This window comes from Chrysemys picta, chromosome 2, assembly GCF_011386835.1.
Source record: "Chrysemys picta bellii isolate R12L10 chromosome 2, ASM1138683v2, whole genome shotgun sequence".
Classification (NCBI taxonomy): Eukaryota; Metazoa; Chordata; order Testudines; family Emydidae; genus Chrysemys; species Chrysemys picta.
Window position 1 is genome coordinate 187,453,147 of NC_088792.1, and position 19,741 is coordinate 187,472,887.

Genomic DNA, 19,741 nt, shown 5'->3' on the forward strand with positions numbered 1-19,741 from the left:
GGGCTTAACAACAAATGGAAAGTGGTGAACCCTCAGGGATAGAAAATGGGCAGTGCTTTCACTAGTGTTTATAGGGCACGTTATGTAGGCAAAATACAATCTTCAGGAGCATCAAAGTCATTGGAGATAGTCATGATGGAAATAGATGTAACTGCAGGATGCTTATTTTCTTAGTGTTGGTGGCACTCTTTTGAGCCAAAATGAACAGTCAAAGTTCAAGGGATATAATGAAGAGGAAAGAGATGAAATTAAGCAAGGGAGAATTTAGGCTCAATAGCAGGACGAATGTCTAACAGTAGGGCCTACTAGACAGTGAAACAATTTCCCAAGGAAAATGGTCGCTCAATAATTTGTAATTAGACTGGAGATTATATTCTAGCAGTTGGGAGTTCTGAACAGTCTAGGGCACAATCTTTCACTGGCAGAAAGATGAACAAGATGATTTAACAAGTCTTTTTCATCTCTAAGTTATATGGTTCTGTGGAAACCACCATATGCAGTGAGAGCATCCTCCCTATACAAAGCCCAAGTCAGCGGATTAGTGAGGGAGATTAACTGGCAGTTGTGGGATGAAATTCGCAGCCTGTGACCATGGGAGTTCAGCACAACCCACTGCTATCACTGTGCCAATTTATGGGCTGAAACAAAGCTTATTGCACCTCTCTGCTGTAGAGTAGGCCACCCCCAATGGACTGTTCCATAGATTGTAGAGGGTGGGGCTTATCATGTGAGATATTGAGGCCCTTTGGGAAGTCGAAGTGCAGTGCTCTGTACCTTGCAGGGCTGGGCCCATGGTGGCGAGGCTTCTAGTATAATTATTCTAACAAAGAAGCTCCTATTCGCAGGAGGGCTAAAAGGGCACTTCTGTGCTGTGGAGGCTGGCTTTTTTAGAGGCTGCATAGGAGTGAATTTCACCCTGTTTAATTTTTGTGTGTGTATATTTGCCTTCACACACATGTATGCATATACGTACAGCTAGATACATAGCATTTTGCAATTCCCCATCATTCAGGGAAATTATGTTTGGAAGTAATTTGTTCTTCCAGTTGGCACAGAACAAGCATTATGGGGGGGCATATTCTCAGGGGCAGAGTTCAAATCACTGCACTTTCTACCCATAGCTCTTAGCAACAGCAGCCTGCCATAGGAATACTATAGCCGGGTACCAGGGGAGACCAGGCAGGTACCGTAGTTTAGAGAAGAAAATGGGAGGTTTTGCTGATAGGCTGAAAATATTCAGTCTTCCTAAACTTATGAGAAAGACAGTGAAAACACATGCGGTGATGCCTGCTACTGCTTCACCACAAAGAGAAAATATTGGAAATAATAGTAGAAATAATCTCTCTCCAGCTGCACATAATGAGGCTTCAATTGGACTTATGGGTTCTGGTGAAGTCACAAAAACCACAAGACTCAAGCTCATATGTTTGTCAGAACCTCAGCATGGAATCCTAGTCTTAATGTATGTACTTTAGTGGGTATTGTCTATGGATGAATAATAACCAGACCTAAAATTAACCTTGTGCTTGAGTTAACATCTCTTTCTCTCTCATTTATCTGTCTTAGGTCCCCCCTGCTGTATTAGTAGTACTTCTTCACTGCCTCCTCCCCACACCTTATTTCTGATCCTTTTTACCATTTTATTTAAATTTCTTATTAGCCAGCAAGATATTGTAAATAAAACAACATCATTGGGCTTGATTCTCCATTGCCTTACATCTTATACCTGTGCCGAGAGGGAGTACATTGTTACCACTCTAACCTGATAGCATTTTACACCCATTTTGCACAGGTGTACTTGGAGTACAGTGCAGAGGAGAATCAAGTCCAGGGAGGCTTTCTAGAATAATGTTGTCAATGGGCCAAATGCCAAGGTCCTGACCTGATTTGCTTCGATGCCAATTAATGATTGAATCAGCATTTGCAGCAGGTGACTCTTTTTACATCTGTTTTCTAAGCTTGCACAGAAATCACCATCCTTGCATCTGTAACCATATAGCACTCAGTCATTTCAAGACCGAACAGAAACCTTTCATTCTTATGCAGAAGCCCCTTGCACTCCTTAGTTACCTTGTAAGTAAAGGCACTGACTGTTCTTAGCATTCTTATAGTTCACAAAACTACTTTAGCTGTTAGTCCTGATGTATTAATGCTGCATGCAGGGAAAGCTCATTACCAGTTTGTGCTTCTACAAATCAAGTTACATAGGCTGTTGAAATAATCACATACAGAGCAAAGTTATTGTGGTTCATTTTTTGAATACCCCCTGATGATAACATCAGATTCACCAAAAGGCTTTAATTGAGTGCTGAGACCAAAAATTCAAACAGGATTTTGCCTGAATAAAAACTAATTATGAAGTACAGTATTTGTTCTATGGAAATTAGTGGTTGGAGAGAATCTAGGGTGAAAGCCCCTCTGAAGTCAATGACAAAACTCCTATTTACTTTAATAGGGGTAGGCTTTTGTCCCTAATCTCTCCCCATATAATTTGGTGGGGAAAGACTTAAAGCACAGGAGATGTGGCTTGCTTCTATTGTCAGCTCTGTCACAGACTTCCTGTGTGATCTTGAGCAAGTTATTTAGTCTCTCTTTGCCTTCCTTTTTCCCTCTGCAAAATGGATGTAAAAGAACTTAGTTTCACAACACCCAGTTAATTCATTCATATTTGTGAAGTTCATAAGATCATCAGATGGAAGGCATATAGAAGTGAAAACCATTGTTTTTATGACTAATGTATCCTGACTGCAGTATGTTTATGCACTTTATATGTTGTTTAGTGGCTCAGGGTGCGAACCCCCATATCACAGGGTTTACTACTCACAGTTGGAGCACCTCCTTGTGGCCACATCTGAGGACTAGCTCCTGAACATTAACATCAAGTTTTTCACCACAAGGTTTAACGTTACCATCAAAGTTTTCATCACAAATGAGCGTTTACAAGTATCTTGTCATACAATACCTTCTGTTTAGATAGTCTGGTTTGTTCAATGCCCATTGTGTCCTTTAATTCCTTCCTGTACCTTTGCATGTACATAGGTACTGGCTTTCCTTTTACTACAGTGTTCCGTCCTGTATACATTTTTAATCCAAGCACATCTTTGGAACTTTGATATTTAGGGTTCGGTGAGGTAAGGATGCAGTTACTGGCAGGCCCCTTATGGAGCTGTCTCCGAACCCCAGGGCTGTGCATATGCAAAAAGCCCACTTCCCCTCTTGGGGTCACCCTCTGGGTGAGTCCTTCCTGGCCCCCTTTCTGGAGGATTGAGACTTGAGCTTCCTTGGTTAAGGGAACCTACCTGCTCATTAGGAGTAAATGTTTCTAGCAGCACCCTGTCAGCTGTTTGCTCTGTGTTGTCAGCGATGGGCAAAGCTTCCTCCTTCCTGTCGGCCAGGTAATTTGCATGTTCACATGGACATACTGCTGGTTGTTTGGATGTGGATTTAAAACCACTGTAAACGCAAAGACTGGGCTCTGCCATAAAGAGACAGCTTCAATTTCCGCCAGCAGGTTAAAACTGATGTCTTGGTGACCTACAGTTACCAACTTCTGCTTCCACAAGGAATCAGATGTGTCTGAACCCACTAGGGTACTACAGAGATGTATTCACTGGCATCTGGCAGTATACTCTCAGAATTTGAGACACAGGCTGTTTGCCTGGATGGACAGGTGCTGAATCAGCCACTCTATCCTAGGTATTTGCCCACATGGGATCAGCATGACGATAGTCCTGTGCTAACAACATTACTTCCTCAAGATGCTGAGTAGGCAAAGACAACTGGTTACAGGGCTGCCTACATTCCATAAAGTTCCCTTTTCCCCTTCTGACGCCCCTTTTGAGACACTTTCCTCAGTGATCTGTAAAGTGAGTTCAGGACTGTGCTCATCTGCAGAACTCTGGCAGTTAGCAATTGAAACAATTCTCTCAGCAGGCAATCTGCTACAATGGTCCCATCAGGAGCTAATTGGGCCAAATAACTCCTGTACCCTTCAGGCACAACTACTTACTTGCACACCTCACCAGGAAGCATCTTTCCTGAAGGAGCTTTCCCAAACAACAATCCATTTTTCATTGAGCTTTGATAAAAATGCAATACTGTTTAAACCTGCTGGGCCTTATTCTCATTTACACAATGCTCTTTTACACCACTCTGGCAATGTAAAGGTACTTTAAAGTGGGTGTACAGTTCATTTGTTTCCACTGAAAGGCATCTTTATGCTGCCAACATGGTTTAAATGAAAATCAGGCCCACAACTATTTAAACCTCCCATTTGTGTTTGTACACAAATAGATCCATGATATGGGGGTGTACCTGCTGTAATGCTTTGTGTGTGTATGCAATTATCAGATTAGATCAAACACATGCTTGAAATTAGCAAGTTTAATTAATAAACGTATCCCCAGGCATTTGATGTGTAATACATGCAGAGACGGCACACTGCAGATGTGCATGAGCTACAGTTGTCCAAGTAATGGGATTATGTCTAGTTTAGTAGATGTGGTACCTGAACTAATTTGTTGAAAGCCATTCCATATCGAGTACATGTTTTCCATATTTCATGTGCAAATCATTATTACAGAAAGATACAACCTGGGCCTTCAGGTGGGACTTTTTGTTGTTGTTGACCTGAATGGACAAAAGATTAAATGTATTTGGAAATCTTATTTAGGATATTGGTCCTATAATAGGCAAAGTAGAATTTGAAAAGATGAGGGAGATCGGGGAAGGGTTTACAGTGGCTATAGCCACCCCAAAATTTGCCTTAACCCTCCCGTAGCCACCCCTCCCAGCACAAAATTCAACCATTGAAGAAAGGGTGGTATGGTATGGCATTGCCACGCTTACTCCTGTGCTCCTGCTGGCAGCGGCACTGCCTTCAGAGCTGGGTGCCTTGCCAGGAGTAGTGGCCACCACTCTCTAGCCACCCAGCTCTGAAGGCAAAGCAGAGAGAGCGGCAGCAGCTAGTCTGGCACCCAGCTCTGAAGGCAGTGCTGCCACCAGCAATAGCAGAGAAGTCAGGGTGGCATATCGAGCATGGGCAAGGGGTGGGGGCATGGAAATAACAACAAATGGGAGGAGGGAGCATGCAGGGCGAGAGATTGGGAGGCGTGTGCATAAGAGAGGGGGATCACAGATGGGGAAAGGTGACCTAGGCGAGGGGAGGGGGATCACAGAGGGGGGAGGTGGGGCTTGGTTAAGGGAGGAGAATCACGGGGGAAGGATGCATAGCGGAGGGGGAAACACCAACAGAGGAAGGGGGGCATGGTTAGGGAAATGGGGAGCATGGACAAGGGATGGAAAGTCCCAAACAGAGAGGAAGTGTGGATGGGGGAGGAGTTCCAGACAAGCAGGCATCATTCAAGGAGGGGATTGGCATGTGGTGGAATGGTAGTGCGCAGCCCGGTGCGGGGCACTGCACACCGCAAGGGTGGCACAGGGGCAGGGGGCTGCAGCAGAGTTGGGAGCCCAGGAGATACTGCTGCTGTTAGCGGGGTGGGCAGGGGCCAGCAGATGCCGTGAGGCGTCCAGTCCCGACAATATGGCAGTCTGAGGGCACCAGCAACAGGCTTGCCAGGCACTGAGCTGAGCTGTGCTGCAAGCCAGCAGGTGGTGTGAGGTGTGCTGGGCTGTCCTCAAGCTGCAGGTCTGGAGTCCAGGTCAGCTCCAGGCCCCTTTCCATGAAGAGGCAGCAAGGGGCCAGAGCCCCTTCCTGGGCCCTGCATTGGGACAGGGGAGCTTCAGTGCTCCCATATGTGTGCCCACAAGATGTAAAGTGCAGCCCCTGAACTTTTCTATCTAGCCCACATCAGACACACACACACACACACACACACACACACACACACACACACACACACACACACACACACACACACACACACACACAGGAAGAGGCTGGCACTGCCCCTGAGAGTTCTTCTTGGTTTGGCAAAGGCAGAGCCTAGAGAAAAGAGGCAGATTGGGGAGCTGGAAGCAAAGGGAAAGAAATGATGCTGATTAGTTAGAAAATACACATTTAAAGTCAATAAAATTTAAACGTTATGTCCAAATTAAAATTAGGAGGGGACCAAACTGCTCAGGAGAATGGTAATGGGCCAGGGATCCTTTCACGCCTAGGTCACCAATTCTAATCTAGCCCATAGTAGTAGTCGTGAACACAGGTCATGACTATTTGATGACACACATACAAAAGACATTTCCTACTCTAGAGCTCTTGTCATCTAAGTCAAACAGAAGTAAGGTAGACAACACACACTGGAAAGCCCAGATGAGGGAATAACTACAGTAGGGAGGTTTTTTTATTCTTATTATGTTATGTTTTATATTATGTACTCCTTGAGGGCATCCTGGAAGGCAAGGAGACTTTAGGAGACATACGAATGAAAAAGTAGTGGCTTGGCTTGACCTATGCACAAAGAGTTATTGGCCTCAATACACTTCTTAGGCTCACAGTCACGTGTCTCTATCACATAAATTGCCATCACAATTGGTATTAATTAGTATCTTTATTTCAATCTCATAGAGAAGCCAAAGATTTAGTGGTCATGGAGGCTGAAATTCCCCCGAAGAGATCTACGGGTTTCCTATTTGATGTATCGCAGTGTATTGTGCTATTGGGCCTGTATTTAAAAATGTAAGGACCCTGAAAGAGGTTGAGATTTTTGCTGACACAAGAGCAGGGGTGAAAGTAACTGAAATAACGTACTGGTACGCAGGCCTGCCGGGGTCCTGAGCGAGGTGTGGGGGGGGGCAGCTCTGGGCCCTGGAAGGAGTGGGGCTGGGGCCAAAATCCCCCAGGTGTGGTAGCAGCCGGGAGCCCCAGGCCCTTTAAATAGCCAGCGGAGCCCCGGGACCCTTTTAAATCACCAGGCCCCAGGGCAGCTACCCCTTTTGCCCTCCCCTTCCTCCCCCCATCAATGGCCCTGCCAGTACGGTCAGCACTTTCTTGCCAGTACGCCGGACCGGACCGGTTTACTTTCACCTCTGCACAAGAGTATTTCTGAGGTTTATAACATATGGTAGAAAGTAAAAGAATAATTTCAGTGAAACAGAAATACCTAAAAGAACATGGGTGTAGTTTAGAAATAGCTTGACTATGTTAAATGATTTTAGTAATGCAGTGAGAAGCACAGTGTTCCTTCTTGTAAAGAAAAGATTAGGAAGGTGTCTTCAACATATTTTGGGTCTCTTGCAGGGAGGCAGAATGCAGTGGAATTACATCAGGGATGAATTTGGCCCTGTATTTTTTAGAATGTGGTGACTCTCACTTCATGTGGCTCTTCATATTATTTTTGTGACTATTGCATGTCACATTTGTCACCTGAGACTTACAGTAACATTTTCAAAAGCACCTAAGTCCTATTTTCAAAAGTGACTTAGGCAACTAAGTCCCATTAACTTTGAATGGGGTTTTAAAAATGTTACCATTAGTGATTTACTGCAAGAGGGGAAAGTGACTATTTACAGTGCTTCCAAAATAAACCTTAATTTTGTGCATATAAAAAGTTCAAGGCTAAGTTTTTACTCCCTGATCTCACTCGGAGCAATCACATTAGACTGCTTCACACCACACTAGACTTGCTTCACTCGTTCTTCCAGCTCCAGGTTGAGGGAAAATTAGAAAATCAAGGTTATTCTTAGTTCTAACATTTATAAAACTGTGAATGCACACAAAACAGGCTTTATGAAACAGGAATGAAACTGTAATACACATTTATGTATCCATTGTACATTCCGATCACTTTGAATTGGTGACACAATTTTCAAAAGCTTTCAGCATAGATCTAACTCTGCTCTTAATTAATTTCGGTGGGAATAAAGTTGGGCCAATGTTGAGTAACTCTTTAAAAACCTTATGCTGAATATATATAGGGTAAAGTATTTGGAAGAATTCATTCAGTAAAATACTGTTATTTGTTCTTATCCAAACCTAATACTATAAAGAGTATTACCACAGACTATGTGTCTCAAGTGATATGCAGGGAGGAGATGTGTTTGACAATAGGACTGAACATTTATATAGAGGCTTCTCAGGACATGCTGGCCCCTTCTCACATTCTCTACTTACTGAGCTCTTGGGAGTCCGTGTAAGTATCAGGCTCTGAACTGAATTCTGAGATAGTTGCCCCAGTTCTGGAAGATGTTTAGAAACAGCATCTTGGTTTCCCTGGCAGTACTGTGAGATCACCCTTTCCTATTCTGTGTCACATGGATTGAGCTCTCTGCTGAACACTGTGCCTATTATAGAAGGTGTAAATAGAGGAGACAGACCACATGTGCTTTCTCAAGGACTTATAAAATCACTTGGATTTTTAGAAGAGTTATAACCATTAAAGGAGTAAGTTTAATGAAAGAAATGTTTCTAGTTATCCCAATACTGAATATGGGAAAGAGAACAGCAACCTATCTTGATGAAATGTTATACCATTTTTGCAATAAAAAGTAGAATCATTTTTTTTCTACACCATTTTGCCATGAATTATTTATGTTTAAGATCTATCAAGCCTCTTTTCTCCTGGCTTAAGTGATCACCTCTTATTTATTCTTCAGACAGGCAAAGAACTCCAAAATAAAATAAAATATATGGGGGTGAGTCACCAGGAGGAAACAATCTGACTACATTAAGCAAAAGATGTCACCCATATTTATATGGATTAACTCCTTGACACTGTCCATCTGAAATTCCTGAATAAAACTGGTGGTTCTTGATGCCAGGCTTTGCTCCAAATAAACCCACCAGCTTTGACAATATAAAATGCTGACATTTCTGTGTATCAGAATGAAGCATTTTCCCCTGGGCTGTGCCATAACCATTACAACTGATGAGGATAATGATGAAATCAGGACTGGAGGGTTTTAAAGTTCCTCATGGGCCAACATTTTTCCAAAGACAATAGTGTGATGCTGGTATTTAATTTAGTGAAGAACTTATTAGGGCCACAATTTACTTCTGTGCCAGGTGTGAATGGCTAGAAGTTGTGTTATGTGTTTGTTTCATTTCATATTTTTGGTGGCTGGACAAAAACAGGCCAGATTGTGGCTGGCACTTGTGTTGGGTGCACAAGGAAGTGGGGAAGGTGCCTGCACCTTAGATGGGCAGTATTACATGCTCCTAGCTACCAACAAGGTGTCATGGCTTGGTTGTGGGTGGCCAATCCTAGAAGTCAGAGCCAGAGTCCGCAGTCTTGAGACAGGAGTCAAGAGTCGGCTGGGTCAGGATATTGGGAGGTCAGAGGCAGCAGACAGACAAACTGGTGGTCAAAAACCACAAGTCAGATGCCAGGAGATCAAGCTGGGTCAGAATCAGGAGTGCAAGTAGAGCGGTACCTTCCAGTATGCAGTACCAGCAAGAGATTTTTAGCAGGTATGGGGTACCGGGAAGACTTGGAGCTAGGCCCCCACTCCAGGGGTGGGGCTGCACTCTGCTCCTTAAAGGAACAGAATGCAGCTAGGGAGGGCATTCATTCTTTATCTGGCTTTAACAGCACAATACATGTGCTAACAAACTTAAACATAGGTTTTATTTAAGTTTGTTAGCATATGTATTGTGCTGTTACGTTGATCAGGAGTCCTCAAGGGGGGCGGAGGGAGGGAAGGTGTTTAAACAATGTTTTTGATTCTGTTTCTCCCCATTGGTATGAATTATCCATGACATCCATACTGCATCACATCAAGTCCAAATCATTAGAGGAATGCCTCTGCTTGCACTGACCAGAGGATGTTTGGATTCTGATGTCAGCCCAGTTCTGCAGCCTGATGGGAATCAGGTGTTGTCCCCAGTGTACATAGAATTCTTCTTTGCAGCCGAACTAGTCTAACATTCATTTTGTTAACTGGAACTGGAGCAGCAAAACAAAGAAAACAAGTGCCTCATTGTCCAGCTTTGTGGGTGAGAGAACTATAAGTGAAGATTATAATGCCGGACACTGATGGCCTTAAACCAGCTGCCTCAGGAATCTGAAAGAACTTTGCTGAAAATATGTTCCACATCTTAGCAACGGAGCTAAGACTTATCACACATCTGCCCACCTTTATTAAAATGAAGCTCCTTCTGATCTGACAGCTCAGGTATTGTCAGTGTCATCCAGAACAATTTACAAATTTGGAACCTAATCCTGTAAACCCTTAATCATTTGATCAATCCCATTGAAGACAATGGGACTATATGCATGATTATGGACCACTTTTGTGGACTGGTAAGAGTTTCAGGAGTCTGTTCCTATAAAGGAAGTTGAAGCCCCCATTGAAATGCAATGTTTGGGTACAATACCATAGAGCAGTTTAGGATACAGTTCTATTTAAAATTTGTCTTTTAATAAGTCATACATATGCTGAAATGGCTCCTCACCCAACTCCCATATTCCATATAAACAGACTGAATACTACATATCTGGGGGGAACGTGAGTAGTTAAGCATGTTGATGTTTGTATATACAAAGGGGGGTGGTGGATGGGGAGAGCATGGGGGCCCTGGGCTGGGGCAGGGATGAGTCACATGGAGGGTCACATGGGGAGGTCACGTGCCCCCCCCCCTTGTGTCCCTCCCATGACTGCAGTACCAGCAAGGAATTATTTCTACTTGCACCACTGGTCAGAAGGCCAGGAGATCAATCAAGGGAAGCAGGAGCAGATATAGCTAGCAGGAAGCACAGGGGGCACAGTCTGGACCAAGATGAAACCCAGTTGTTCAGATGGCTTCCTGTTCCTGACGCTAGCTTGCTTAGGGCCAGCAGGTCCATTAGCCACTCTGGGACTCCAACACTTGGACCTCAGGGGCGGAGCCTCACACTGGGGCTGGGCTTCATGGGTTTCAGGTAAGCTATTGCCAGCAGGCTGCCAGGTGGAGGGTTGGAGCATGTCTGCTCCCATGAACCTTGCAGGCCCTGGTTTGAGACCTGTGGGTTGTGACAAAAGGGATTGGTATGAAGAAGTAGTGATTCTCCTCTCCCTCCCCCCATTGCTGATCAGGTGTGGTAGAAGCATGCTGCACCATAGGAGGTGTATAGATGGTGTGCTAGGGTAGTCAGCACACTTCTTGGGGACTTGGGCAATATTGCATTCCCTCTGCACTGCTCTCCTTACAGTGGGAAGGGCAGTGCAATTTTTCTAGGCCATTCTATGTTCATATTTTCTTATCCAGCTATCTCAGTGTTACTATTTTATGGCAATTTTGTCTCCTTGATTTTAGATGAAGATCTTTGACAAAAATAAAGATGGACGATTGGATCTGAATGACCTGGCAAGGTATTTTTTAATGGTACTGTTATGGTTTAGCAGCTTCTAGTGGCAGACCTGGGCAAGCTGATGGTTTATACTGCGGAGGCCTGAGTTTGAATTCTTCCTACGTTTCAAGTGACATCAGGCTGTCTAGGTGTTTCTACAGCATGGCCCCGTTACTACAGCATCCACGTGCTTGCTGCATTAGAGCTCTAGGGAATGCCAGGATTTGCCTCCCCCTCACTAAAATGCCCTAGAATACTTTGTACTGGCTGAAGAGATGCTTCAAAGGAGGTAACAGGGCAGCTGATGGAAAGTATTAGAAGGTTCTGGACTGTGTGTATAGAGGTGCAGTCAAGGCATTACTGAATATATAGAGAGAGGTGCCTTGACCTCACCTCTATGCATATAGATATATATAAAGTGGCCCCCTTGTAACATGCATACTTAAAGCTGTCTCTTAATGAGGAGAAAATATATTCAGCCATGCCTTGACTATGCCTCTATACACACAGTCCAGAATCTTTTAATACTTTCCCTCAGCTGCCATGTTACCTCCTTTGAAGCACCTTCTTGGCCACTACAAAGTGTGTGTGGGTGTGTATTCAGTTGTGCCTTTACCTCACCTTTGTCCATGCACCCCAGAATCCTTTAATACTTGCCATTAACATTTAGCTGAGAATAATAACCCAGAATTCTTTAATACTTTACTTTCTGAGACACACATTGAGAGAGAGAATGAAAAATACCATAGGAAGGCCATTATTCCAGCTTCCTCTTAGATATGACTCTGTAAGTGGTCTGCTTATAACACATATGCTAGCTGACTCTTAGTAAAATGAATTTAGTAGATTCCCTCCAGCTCAGAGTGAACATTTGTCATTTGTCACATCACAAAACCTCAGTGAGGGCACAATTTGACATGACTGGCATTCTGTGCTCAGGGGAAACCCAGAGCTGGAATAGTTGCTCGAAAGAAGGGCTTTTAATAGTGCTTTAAGGGGAAATTTGTACATTGTTAGTGTTCAAGACAGTATTATTTTGTCCTTTTTTCACAACCAGGGAATTCATCCATGAGAAGATCTCTCTCTCTCTCATATATATATTCCACTGATTCCACTTTAAAGAGAGAAAGAGAATTTCCTTTAATTCAGCACAGCAATCCAGTTACAGAGGAGTAACTGGACAATACCTCTTGCTTTTAAGGCTAACCGCCTCCACTGGTCCTAGCACTGGAAATGTTCTGTAAGCATAGGCACCAACTTCTCCTGGCGCCGGTGGGTGCTCAACCCCCCAGCACCACACCAACTCCACCCCTGACCCGCCCCCTCCCTTCCCTGACCCGCCTCGCCTCCATTCCAACCCCTTCCCCAAAGTCCCCGCTCCAACTCCACCCCCTCCCTGCCCCTATTGGACTCCTTCCCCAAATCCCTGCCCCAGCCCCACCTCTTCCCCACCTCCTCCCTAAGTGTGCCACATTCCTGCTCCTCCCTCCTCCCTCCCACAGCTTATTATGCAGTGAAACAGCTGTTTTGTGGCAGCAAGCGCTGGGAGCTAGGGGGAGAAGTGGGGACGCGGCATGCTCAGGGGAGGACGCAGAGGTAGAGGTCAGCTGGGGGGGCGCGGGGGGGGAGTTTGGTTGTCGGTGGGTGCAGAGCACCCACCAATTTTTCCCCGTGGGTGCTCCAGCCCTGGAGCACCCACGGAGTCGGTGCCTATGTCTGTAAGGGTCATGAACATAAAGGAGTTCATTTTCAGAACAGTGAGCCATGGGATTCGTACTACAACTCCCCACAAACAGAGAGGGATTTATGGTTACATCACCCACAGATCTCTCAGAAAGTACCTCCTTCTTAAGACCGCTGTAACCTACAATCTTCTTGCCTTCTGGACAAGTAGAACTAATACGATAACCAAAAAGATCATAATTTAGATCTCTCCTTTTAGGATTTTGGCACTCCAGGAAAATTTCCTCCTTCAATTTAAAATGGATGTAAGTAGCACTATTTTCTAATGAATTTGTTCTACTTTTTTCCACTGAGATAACTCAGCCCTAGCCTCAACCCATTATCATTTTTTCCCCTGCACTCAGGCTTGTAGTAAAGAAGAAAGGAAGAACGATTTTGAGAAAATCTTTGCACACTACGATGTTGTGAGTTCTGTGGGGTGTTTTATTCTACTGCAGTTTAAGTGGCACATCTGGATTTGGACTCGCATTCATTCCCATGCAATGTAGCATTGGGTGATGCTGTATTGTTAGGGGTCTCTTTCCTCAGGGGAAGCAGTGTTTATAGAATCACAGAAGCAGTGCTGGCCTTAGCTCTGTGTCCGTCAAACAGTTTGGCACCACATGCATGCTTCACCCTATCAACCAGAATGCCACCTTCAAAACCCCATTCATAGCTCTTTTGACTGCAGGACCAGTGGGGCACACCAGAGACTGAATTCCCTAATTGTCCTATATCACTTGGAAAGCGACACGTCAGTGCCATTTCCTGCCTTCACAGGACTTGTAGGGTAGTCACCAAAGAGCCTCACAAACAGCTGAGGGAAGATGTCATCACAGTTTATGGGGAGAGGAGAAATCACAGGCGATGGTTTGGAGGATAAGATTTTACAGATACATGGCATTTGGGACCTGATGGGTAGAAAATATTACTATATTTCTGACTTGGTGAAATGCCTTTAATGTTTCCTCTGTCTTTCAGAGTAAAACAGGAGAACTGGAAGGTCCAGAAGTGGATGGGTTTGTCAAAGATATGATGGAGCTTGTCAAGGTGGCTTCAGGATTCTTTGCATTTATTGTTTCCCATATTTTTCATAGGAATGATATGTTCCTGATTTGCACAAACCTTTGAAAATCTGGAATCAAATTTCATCATAAGAAGAAATTAATTTCATGGTCTCCACATGAACACTGTTGGACATTTGTCCATGTCACACTAACACTGTCAGACACACAGTCTGGTATAATTCAAAATGACCAGCAATTTCTTCTTAATATAGGCCTAAGATAGTTTATGTTCTAAATTACACAGACAATGCAGTTCAACAAACACTAGTTGAAGGTTCAGTCTCTGACTGGTACATATACACATTTTTTTCTTTGGTCAAATTCATGTAGGATTCAATGATTGAAGGGCACTGATTTAGCTGTCAGGGGTAAAGGGGAAAAAGGGGAATCTTGCATGGACAGTACTTGGGTCTGTCTTTTCTTATCAGTTCCATTATGAGTGCAAAGGAGTCCAATCCTATGAGGTGCTGAATGCTCAGTTCCCAGTGAAGTCATAAGTAGAGTGAGTGAATAATTGATTTTTTGATTTGGTGAACAAACCAAAAAATCTGGGGGATAAAAGTGGTTAGTTTCAAACTGAAACTGAATTTTTTCAGTTTTTCTTGCAGAAACAATAAAATGAAAATATTTTGTTTGGGTCACACAGAATGTTTCAAATGGTGATTTGAAATGATATTCGCTCCAGGTAAGACTGAGGTGATGGTAGTAGGCGGGTGGAACAACCAGAGGAAATGGCGGAGATTGCATCACTTCCTTCAATTACAAGGTTTTACCCACCTTTTATTACTGTGGTTCACAGTACGGGGGGGCGGGGGGGGAGTGTTAATCAAGTCTTCAGGTGTTATTGGATGTGCAGATAGCAACTCTGGCCAAGACCTTGTCTACACTAAAAAGGGTTTGCTATATAGCTATCCTGGCAAACTGTTGTAGTGGGGACACAGCTTATACCAGCTAAAGAGAGCACTTATTTCTGGTGTAACTGCATCTACACTAGAGCTTTTGCAGACATGTCTGTGTTAGTTAGGGGAGTGATTTTTTTTTCACTCTCCTAACCAACATAGCTATACCAGAAAAACTTAAGTGTAGCGGAGATTCAGAGATCCTTTTTCCATTTGTGCTCGGCAGGAAAGTTGTAATCTTTTCTTTGGATGTGGCCCTGGCCATAATTGTCCATGTCTTTGCCATCTCCATATTGAATTAGTACATATGTGTTCTGCATAGAGCTACACCTGAAAATCATCTGGACTCTCCAGCTAGTGCAGGCAACGCCCTGCCTGTTTACTGGTGCTTCTCACAGCCAGGAGACTATAACTGCACTGTATTCCATTTAGTTTCCAGGTGCAATTTGAACTTTTGATTTTGACCAACATAGTTTCAACCTTCAACCTTACAGTATGTCTAGACTGCAAAAAAACCCACAGCAGCAAGTCTCAGAGCCCAGGTCAGCTGACTTGGGTTCATGCTATGGAGCTAAAAATAGCACTGTAAATGTTTGGGCTCAGGCTGGAGCCCAGGCTCTGAGACTTGACAAGGCAGGAGGGTCTTGGAGCCCAGGCTCCAGCCCAAGCCCAAATGTCTACACTGCTATTTTTAGCCCTGTAGCACGAGTCCCACAAGCCCAAGTCAGTTGTCCTGGACTCTGAGACTCGTTGTGCAGATGGACCCTTAGAGGCTTCCCATGTGAAACTGCATTTGAGATATGCTGCGGCTAAGAGCTACCCCAGTTTAGAATCATCATCAGAGTTTGAACCTTCAGCACTGCAGCACAGACTGCTCCTACTTGAGCTACAGGGCTAACTGTATTAGCTGGCAGCAAGGGAAGGTTGTTTGAGAGTGGTTGGGGGGAAGTTCAGCCTGGCCTGGTGCTCTCTGTGTTTTCCACCCCTGGAGTTTGGAGAACTCCTGTCCTATGTGTCGCCCCCAGAGGTGTGAATGGCTTTTGGAGCCATATGCTGGGTTTTGGTGGATGGTTGAAGGAAGCCCTGTCTGTCTGTCTCTCTCTTCCCTCCCAGGAGTTGGGGGAGCTCCTGACCCATGTGGTAAACCCAAGGGAAAGGATGTAAATGAACCACTGGGGCCATTCTGATCTGGGGCAGGGGGTTGGGGTGCGGGAGGGTGTGCGAGGTGTAGGATCCATCTGGGAGGCGCTTGCCACAGACGGCTCCCGGCCAGTGGCGCAGCAAGGCTCAGGCTGCCTGCGTGTGTGCCATAGCCTCAAGATGCTCCTGCTGGCAGCTGGCTGCTAGCACGTCTCTGCGGCCCCTCGGGGGGGGGGGGGGAAGGGGGACAGCATGTCTCTGTGTGCTGCCCGCACCCACAAGCGATGCACCCGTTGCTCCCGGCCAATGGGAGCTGCAGTGACAGTGCTGGGGGCGGATGCAGTGCACGGAGCTGCCTTCCCTCCCCACACCAGGGGCCACAGAGACATGCTAGCAGCTGGCCACTTCCAGGAATGGCGTGGGCCACGGCATGCAAGCAGCCTGCCTGAGCCCCGCTGTGCCGCGGGACTTTTAGTGGCCCGGAGTTGGAGATCATTGCCTGTGATTTATTTTTGCAGGGTCCCCCTTGAGCCGGGGCCCTGGGCTGTAGCCCCTAAAGTCCCTGCCTTAATCCTGCCCTGGGACTAATAACTGTAGTCTGTAACCTATCATTTAAATCAGCTTCTGTACCAAATTACTGGAGGATAGCTAATGTGATGCTAATTTTTAAAAAGGGCTCCAGAGGTGACCCGGCAATTACAGGTCGGTAAGCCTGACTTCAGTACCGGGCTACTGGTTGAAACTATAGTAAAGAACAAAATTGTCAGACACATAGATTAAAATAATTTGTTGGGGAATAGTCAACATGGTTTTTGTAAAGGGAAATCATGCCTCATCAATCTACTAGAATTCTTTGAGGGGGTCAACAAGCATGTGGACAAGGGGGATCCAGTGGATAGAGTGTATTTAGATTTTCAGAAATCCTTTGACAAGGTCCCTCACCAAAGGCTCTTAAGCAAAGTAAGCAGTCATGGGATAAGAGGGAAGGTTCTCTCATGGATTGGTAACTGGTTAAAAGATAGGAAACAAATGGAGAGAGGTAAATAGTGGTATCCCCCAGGGGTCTGTACTGGGCCCAGTCCTATTTAACATATTCATAAATGATCTGGAAAAAGGTAAGGTGGCAAAATTTGCAGATGATACAAAACTACTCACGATAGTTAAGTCCCAAGCAGACTGTGAAGAGCTGCAAAAGGATCTCACAAAACTGGGTGACTGGGCAACAAAATGGCAGATGAAATTTAATGTTGATGAATGCAAAGTAATGCACATTGGAAAACATAATCCTAACTATAGATGTACAATGAGGGGGTCTAAATTAGCTATTACCACTCAAGAAAGATCTGGGAGTCATTGTGGATAGTTCTCTGAAATCATCCACTCAATGTGCAGCAGCAGTCAAAAAAGTGAACAGAATGTTGGGAGTCATCAAGAAAGGGATAGATAATAAGAAAGAAAATATCATATTGCCTCTCTATAATTCCAAGGTACGCCCACACCTGGAATACTGCATGCAGATGTGGTCGCCCCATTTCAAAAAAGATATATTGGAATTGGAAAAGGTTCAGAAAAGGGCAACAAAAATGATTAGGGGTATAGAATTGCTTCCGTATGAGGAGAGATTAGTAAGACTGGGACTTTTCAGCTTGGAAAAAAGGCGACTAAGGGGGGATATGATGGAGGTCTATAAAATCATGAGTGGTATAGAGAAAGTAAATAAGGAAGTGTTATTTACTCCTTCTCATAACACAAGAACTAGGGGCCACCAAATGAAATAGTAGGCAGCAGGTTTAAAACAAGCCAAAGGAAGTATTTCTTCACACAATGCACTGTCAACCTATGGAACTCCAGAGGATGTTGTGAAGGCCAAGACTATAACAGGGTTCAAAAAGACCTAGATAAGTTCATGGAGGATAGGTCCATCAATGGCTATTAGCCAGATGGGCAGAGATGGTGTCCCTAGCCACTGTTTGCCAGAAGCTGGGAATGGGTGACAGGGGATGGATCACTTGATGATTACCGGTTCTGTTCATTCCCTCTGGGGCACCTGCCATTGGCCACTGTCAGAAGACAGGATACTGGGCTAGATGGACTTTTGGTCTGACCAGTATGGCCGTTCTTACTTTTTTATCACTCACTTATGCTCTGGGCCAAATTCAGAAATTATGTTAGACTTCCTTATTTAGACTCCCTTAAATCTAATTAAACCCACTGCACCTATGTAGAGCCACAAGATCCCTCATCCTTCTCTCCATTTCATTTGTATCTCCCCCCTCAATGTGTTTCATGTGCTTCAGTCATTCTGCAATTTCCATTGACACATGTTGTTAGAAAAATGACTGAGAGATTTTCTCTCCCAACAATGATTCTTTCTTTTGTCTCCAGCCCAGCATTAGTGGTGTGGACCTGGATAAGTTCCGTCAGATTCTGCTCCATCACTGTGATGTGAACAAAGATGGAAAAATTCAAAAATCTGAATTAGCCTTGTGTCTTGGGCTTAAAATGAACCCATAGATTTGAATGCGCTTCACCTATTGTTTGCAATGTTTTCTTTGTAAGAACTTGCTGCTGCCGGTAGAACTCTTTCAGTGCTGTGTTAACAATCTGTGTGATAGTGCTGAACATGGAAGATATAGGCACCTCACTGCTGTAATGAAAGTGCATTTGCACCAGGATGCCACAAAGTGGAGAATGCATGAAGGGCCTTTCAATTCAATAACTAGATTCACATTGTTCAGTAGAAGAAATTACGTGTGGGGCCTCTGTATTTTTTATAAATAATGTCCATATCCACAGACATACCAGTTTATCAAAAATGGGGGATGTCGTTCCATTACTTCCTTCATAAAATACTGCCACAATCAGTTCTTTGGCGTAGGATGAGTCTTTCCTTAAAATTGTAAGATTAGTGCTCTCATACTGTAGCTGCTTTCATTGCCTGATTTTTATGATGACTGCCTTCTATGTGAAGTAACTATATTTCTAAACATGAGCATTGTGCTTTACTTGTGCGTACAGCATTATAATATTGGATGGATTGCAGTTTATTTGTGCAAGAATAAAAACAGCAATTAAGGAAATACAGTAAGATTGGTGCTTATGCATTATTTATGGACAGCCATACATCATAGTTCGATAATCATACTATACTATGTATATTCTAGCTGTCATCTCACTGTATTTATACAGAGCACATTAAGTGTTAAGATTCACATTGTTCAGTAGAAGAAATTACCGGTGGGGCCTGTGCATTTTTTATAAACAATGTCCATATCCACACATCTACCAATTGATCAAAAATGGGGAACACCATTCCATTACTGCCTTCATAAAATACTGCCACAATCTGCGCTCTAGAGTAGAATGAGCCCTAGTGGATTTGTCAAGCCTTGGCTTTACATATGCCAGGCTACAGAGTACAGTGGAAACTTCTCACAGAGAAATCACTTACTGCACAAAATGATTTCACTCTGGGCTAAATCCTTCTTTTGACACAAATCTGAGTAAAATGGCTTCGTGCAGCGTTTCCCATTAGGGAGACTAAGGCTCAGAGTCGGCAAAGCACTTGCTCAACTTTAACTTTATTTCTTTTAAATCAGTGGGTCTTAACCACATGTTTACATGCTTTGCTGAACTAGGAACTAAATCCCTCCCTCCATGGCCTCCATGACACTATTGGAGCCTCAGT

At 44.2% G+C, this 19,741-nt stretch overlaps 1 protein-coding gene across 1 annotated transcript in view; it reads left to right on the forward strand.

The window, feature by feature from the left end:
• The window catches only part of SCGN (secretagogin, EF-hand calcium binding protein), a 47,121-nt gene extending 27,984 nt beyond the window's left edge, over positions 1-19,137 (forward strand). Inside the window, exons 7-11 of the mRNA XM_005281422.4 lie at positions 11,192-11,247; positions 13,168-13,213; positions 13,313-13,372; positions 13,929-13,997; positions 18,439-19,137. Of these exons, the coding sequence (XP_005281479.1) occupies positions 11,192-11,247; positions 13,168-13,213; positions 13,313-13,372; positions 13,929-13,997; positions 18,439-18,567 (360 nt within the window). The 3' untranslated portion in view covers positions 18,568-19,137. The remainder of the gene's footprint in view (positions 1-11,191; positions 11,248-13,167; positions 13,214-13,312; positions 13,373-13,928; positions 13,998-18,438) is intronic.
• Positions 19,138-19,741: the final 604 nt, after the last annotated feature.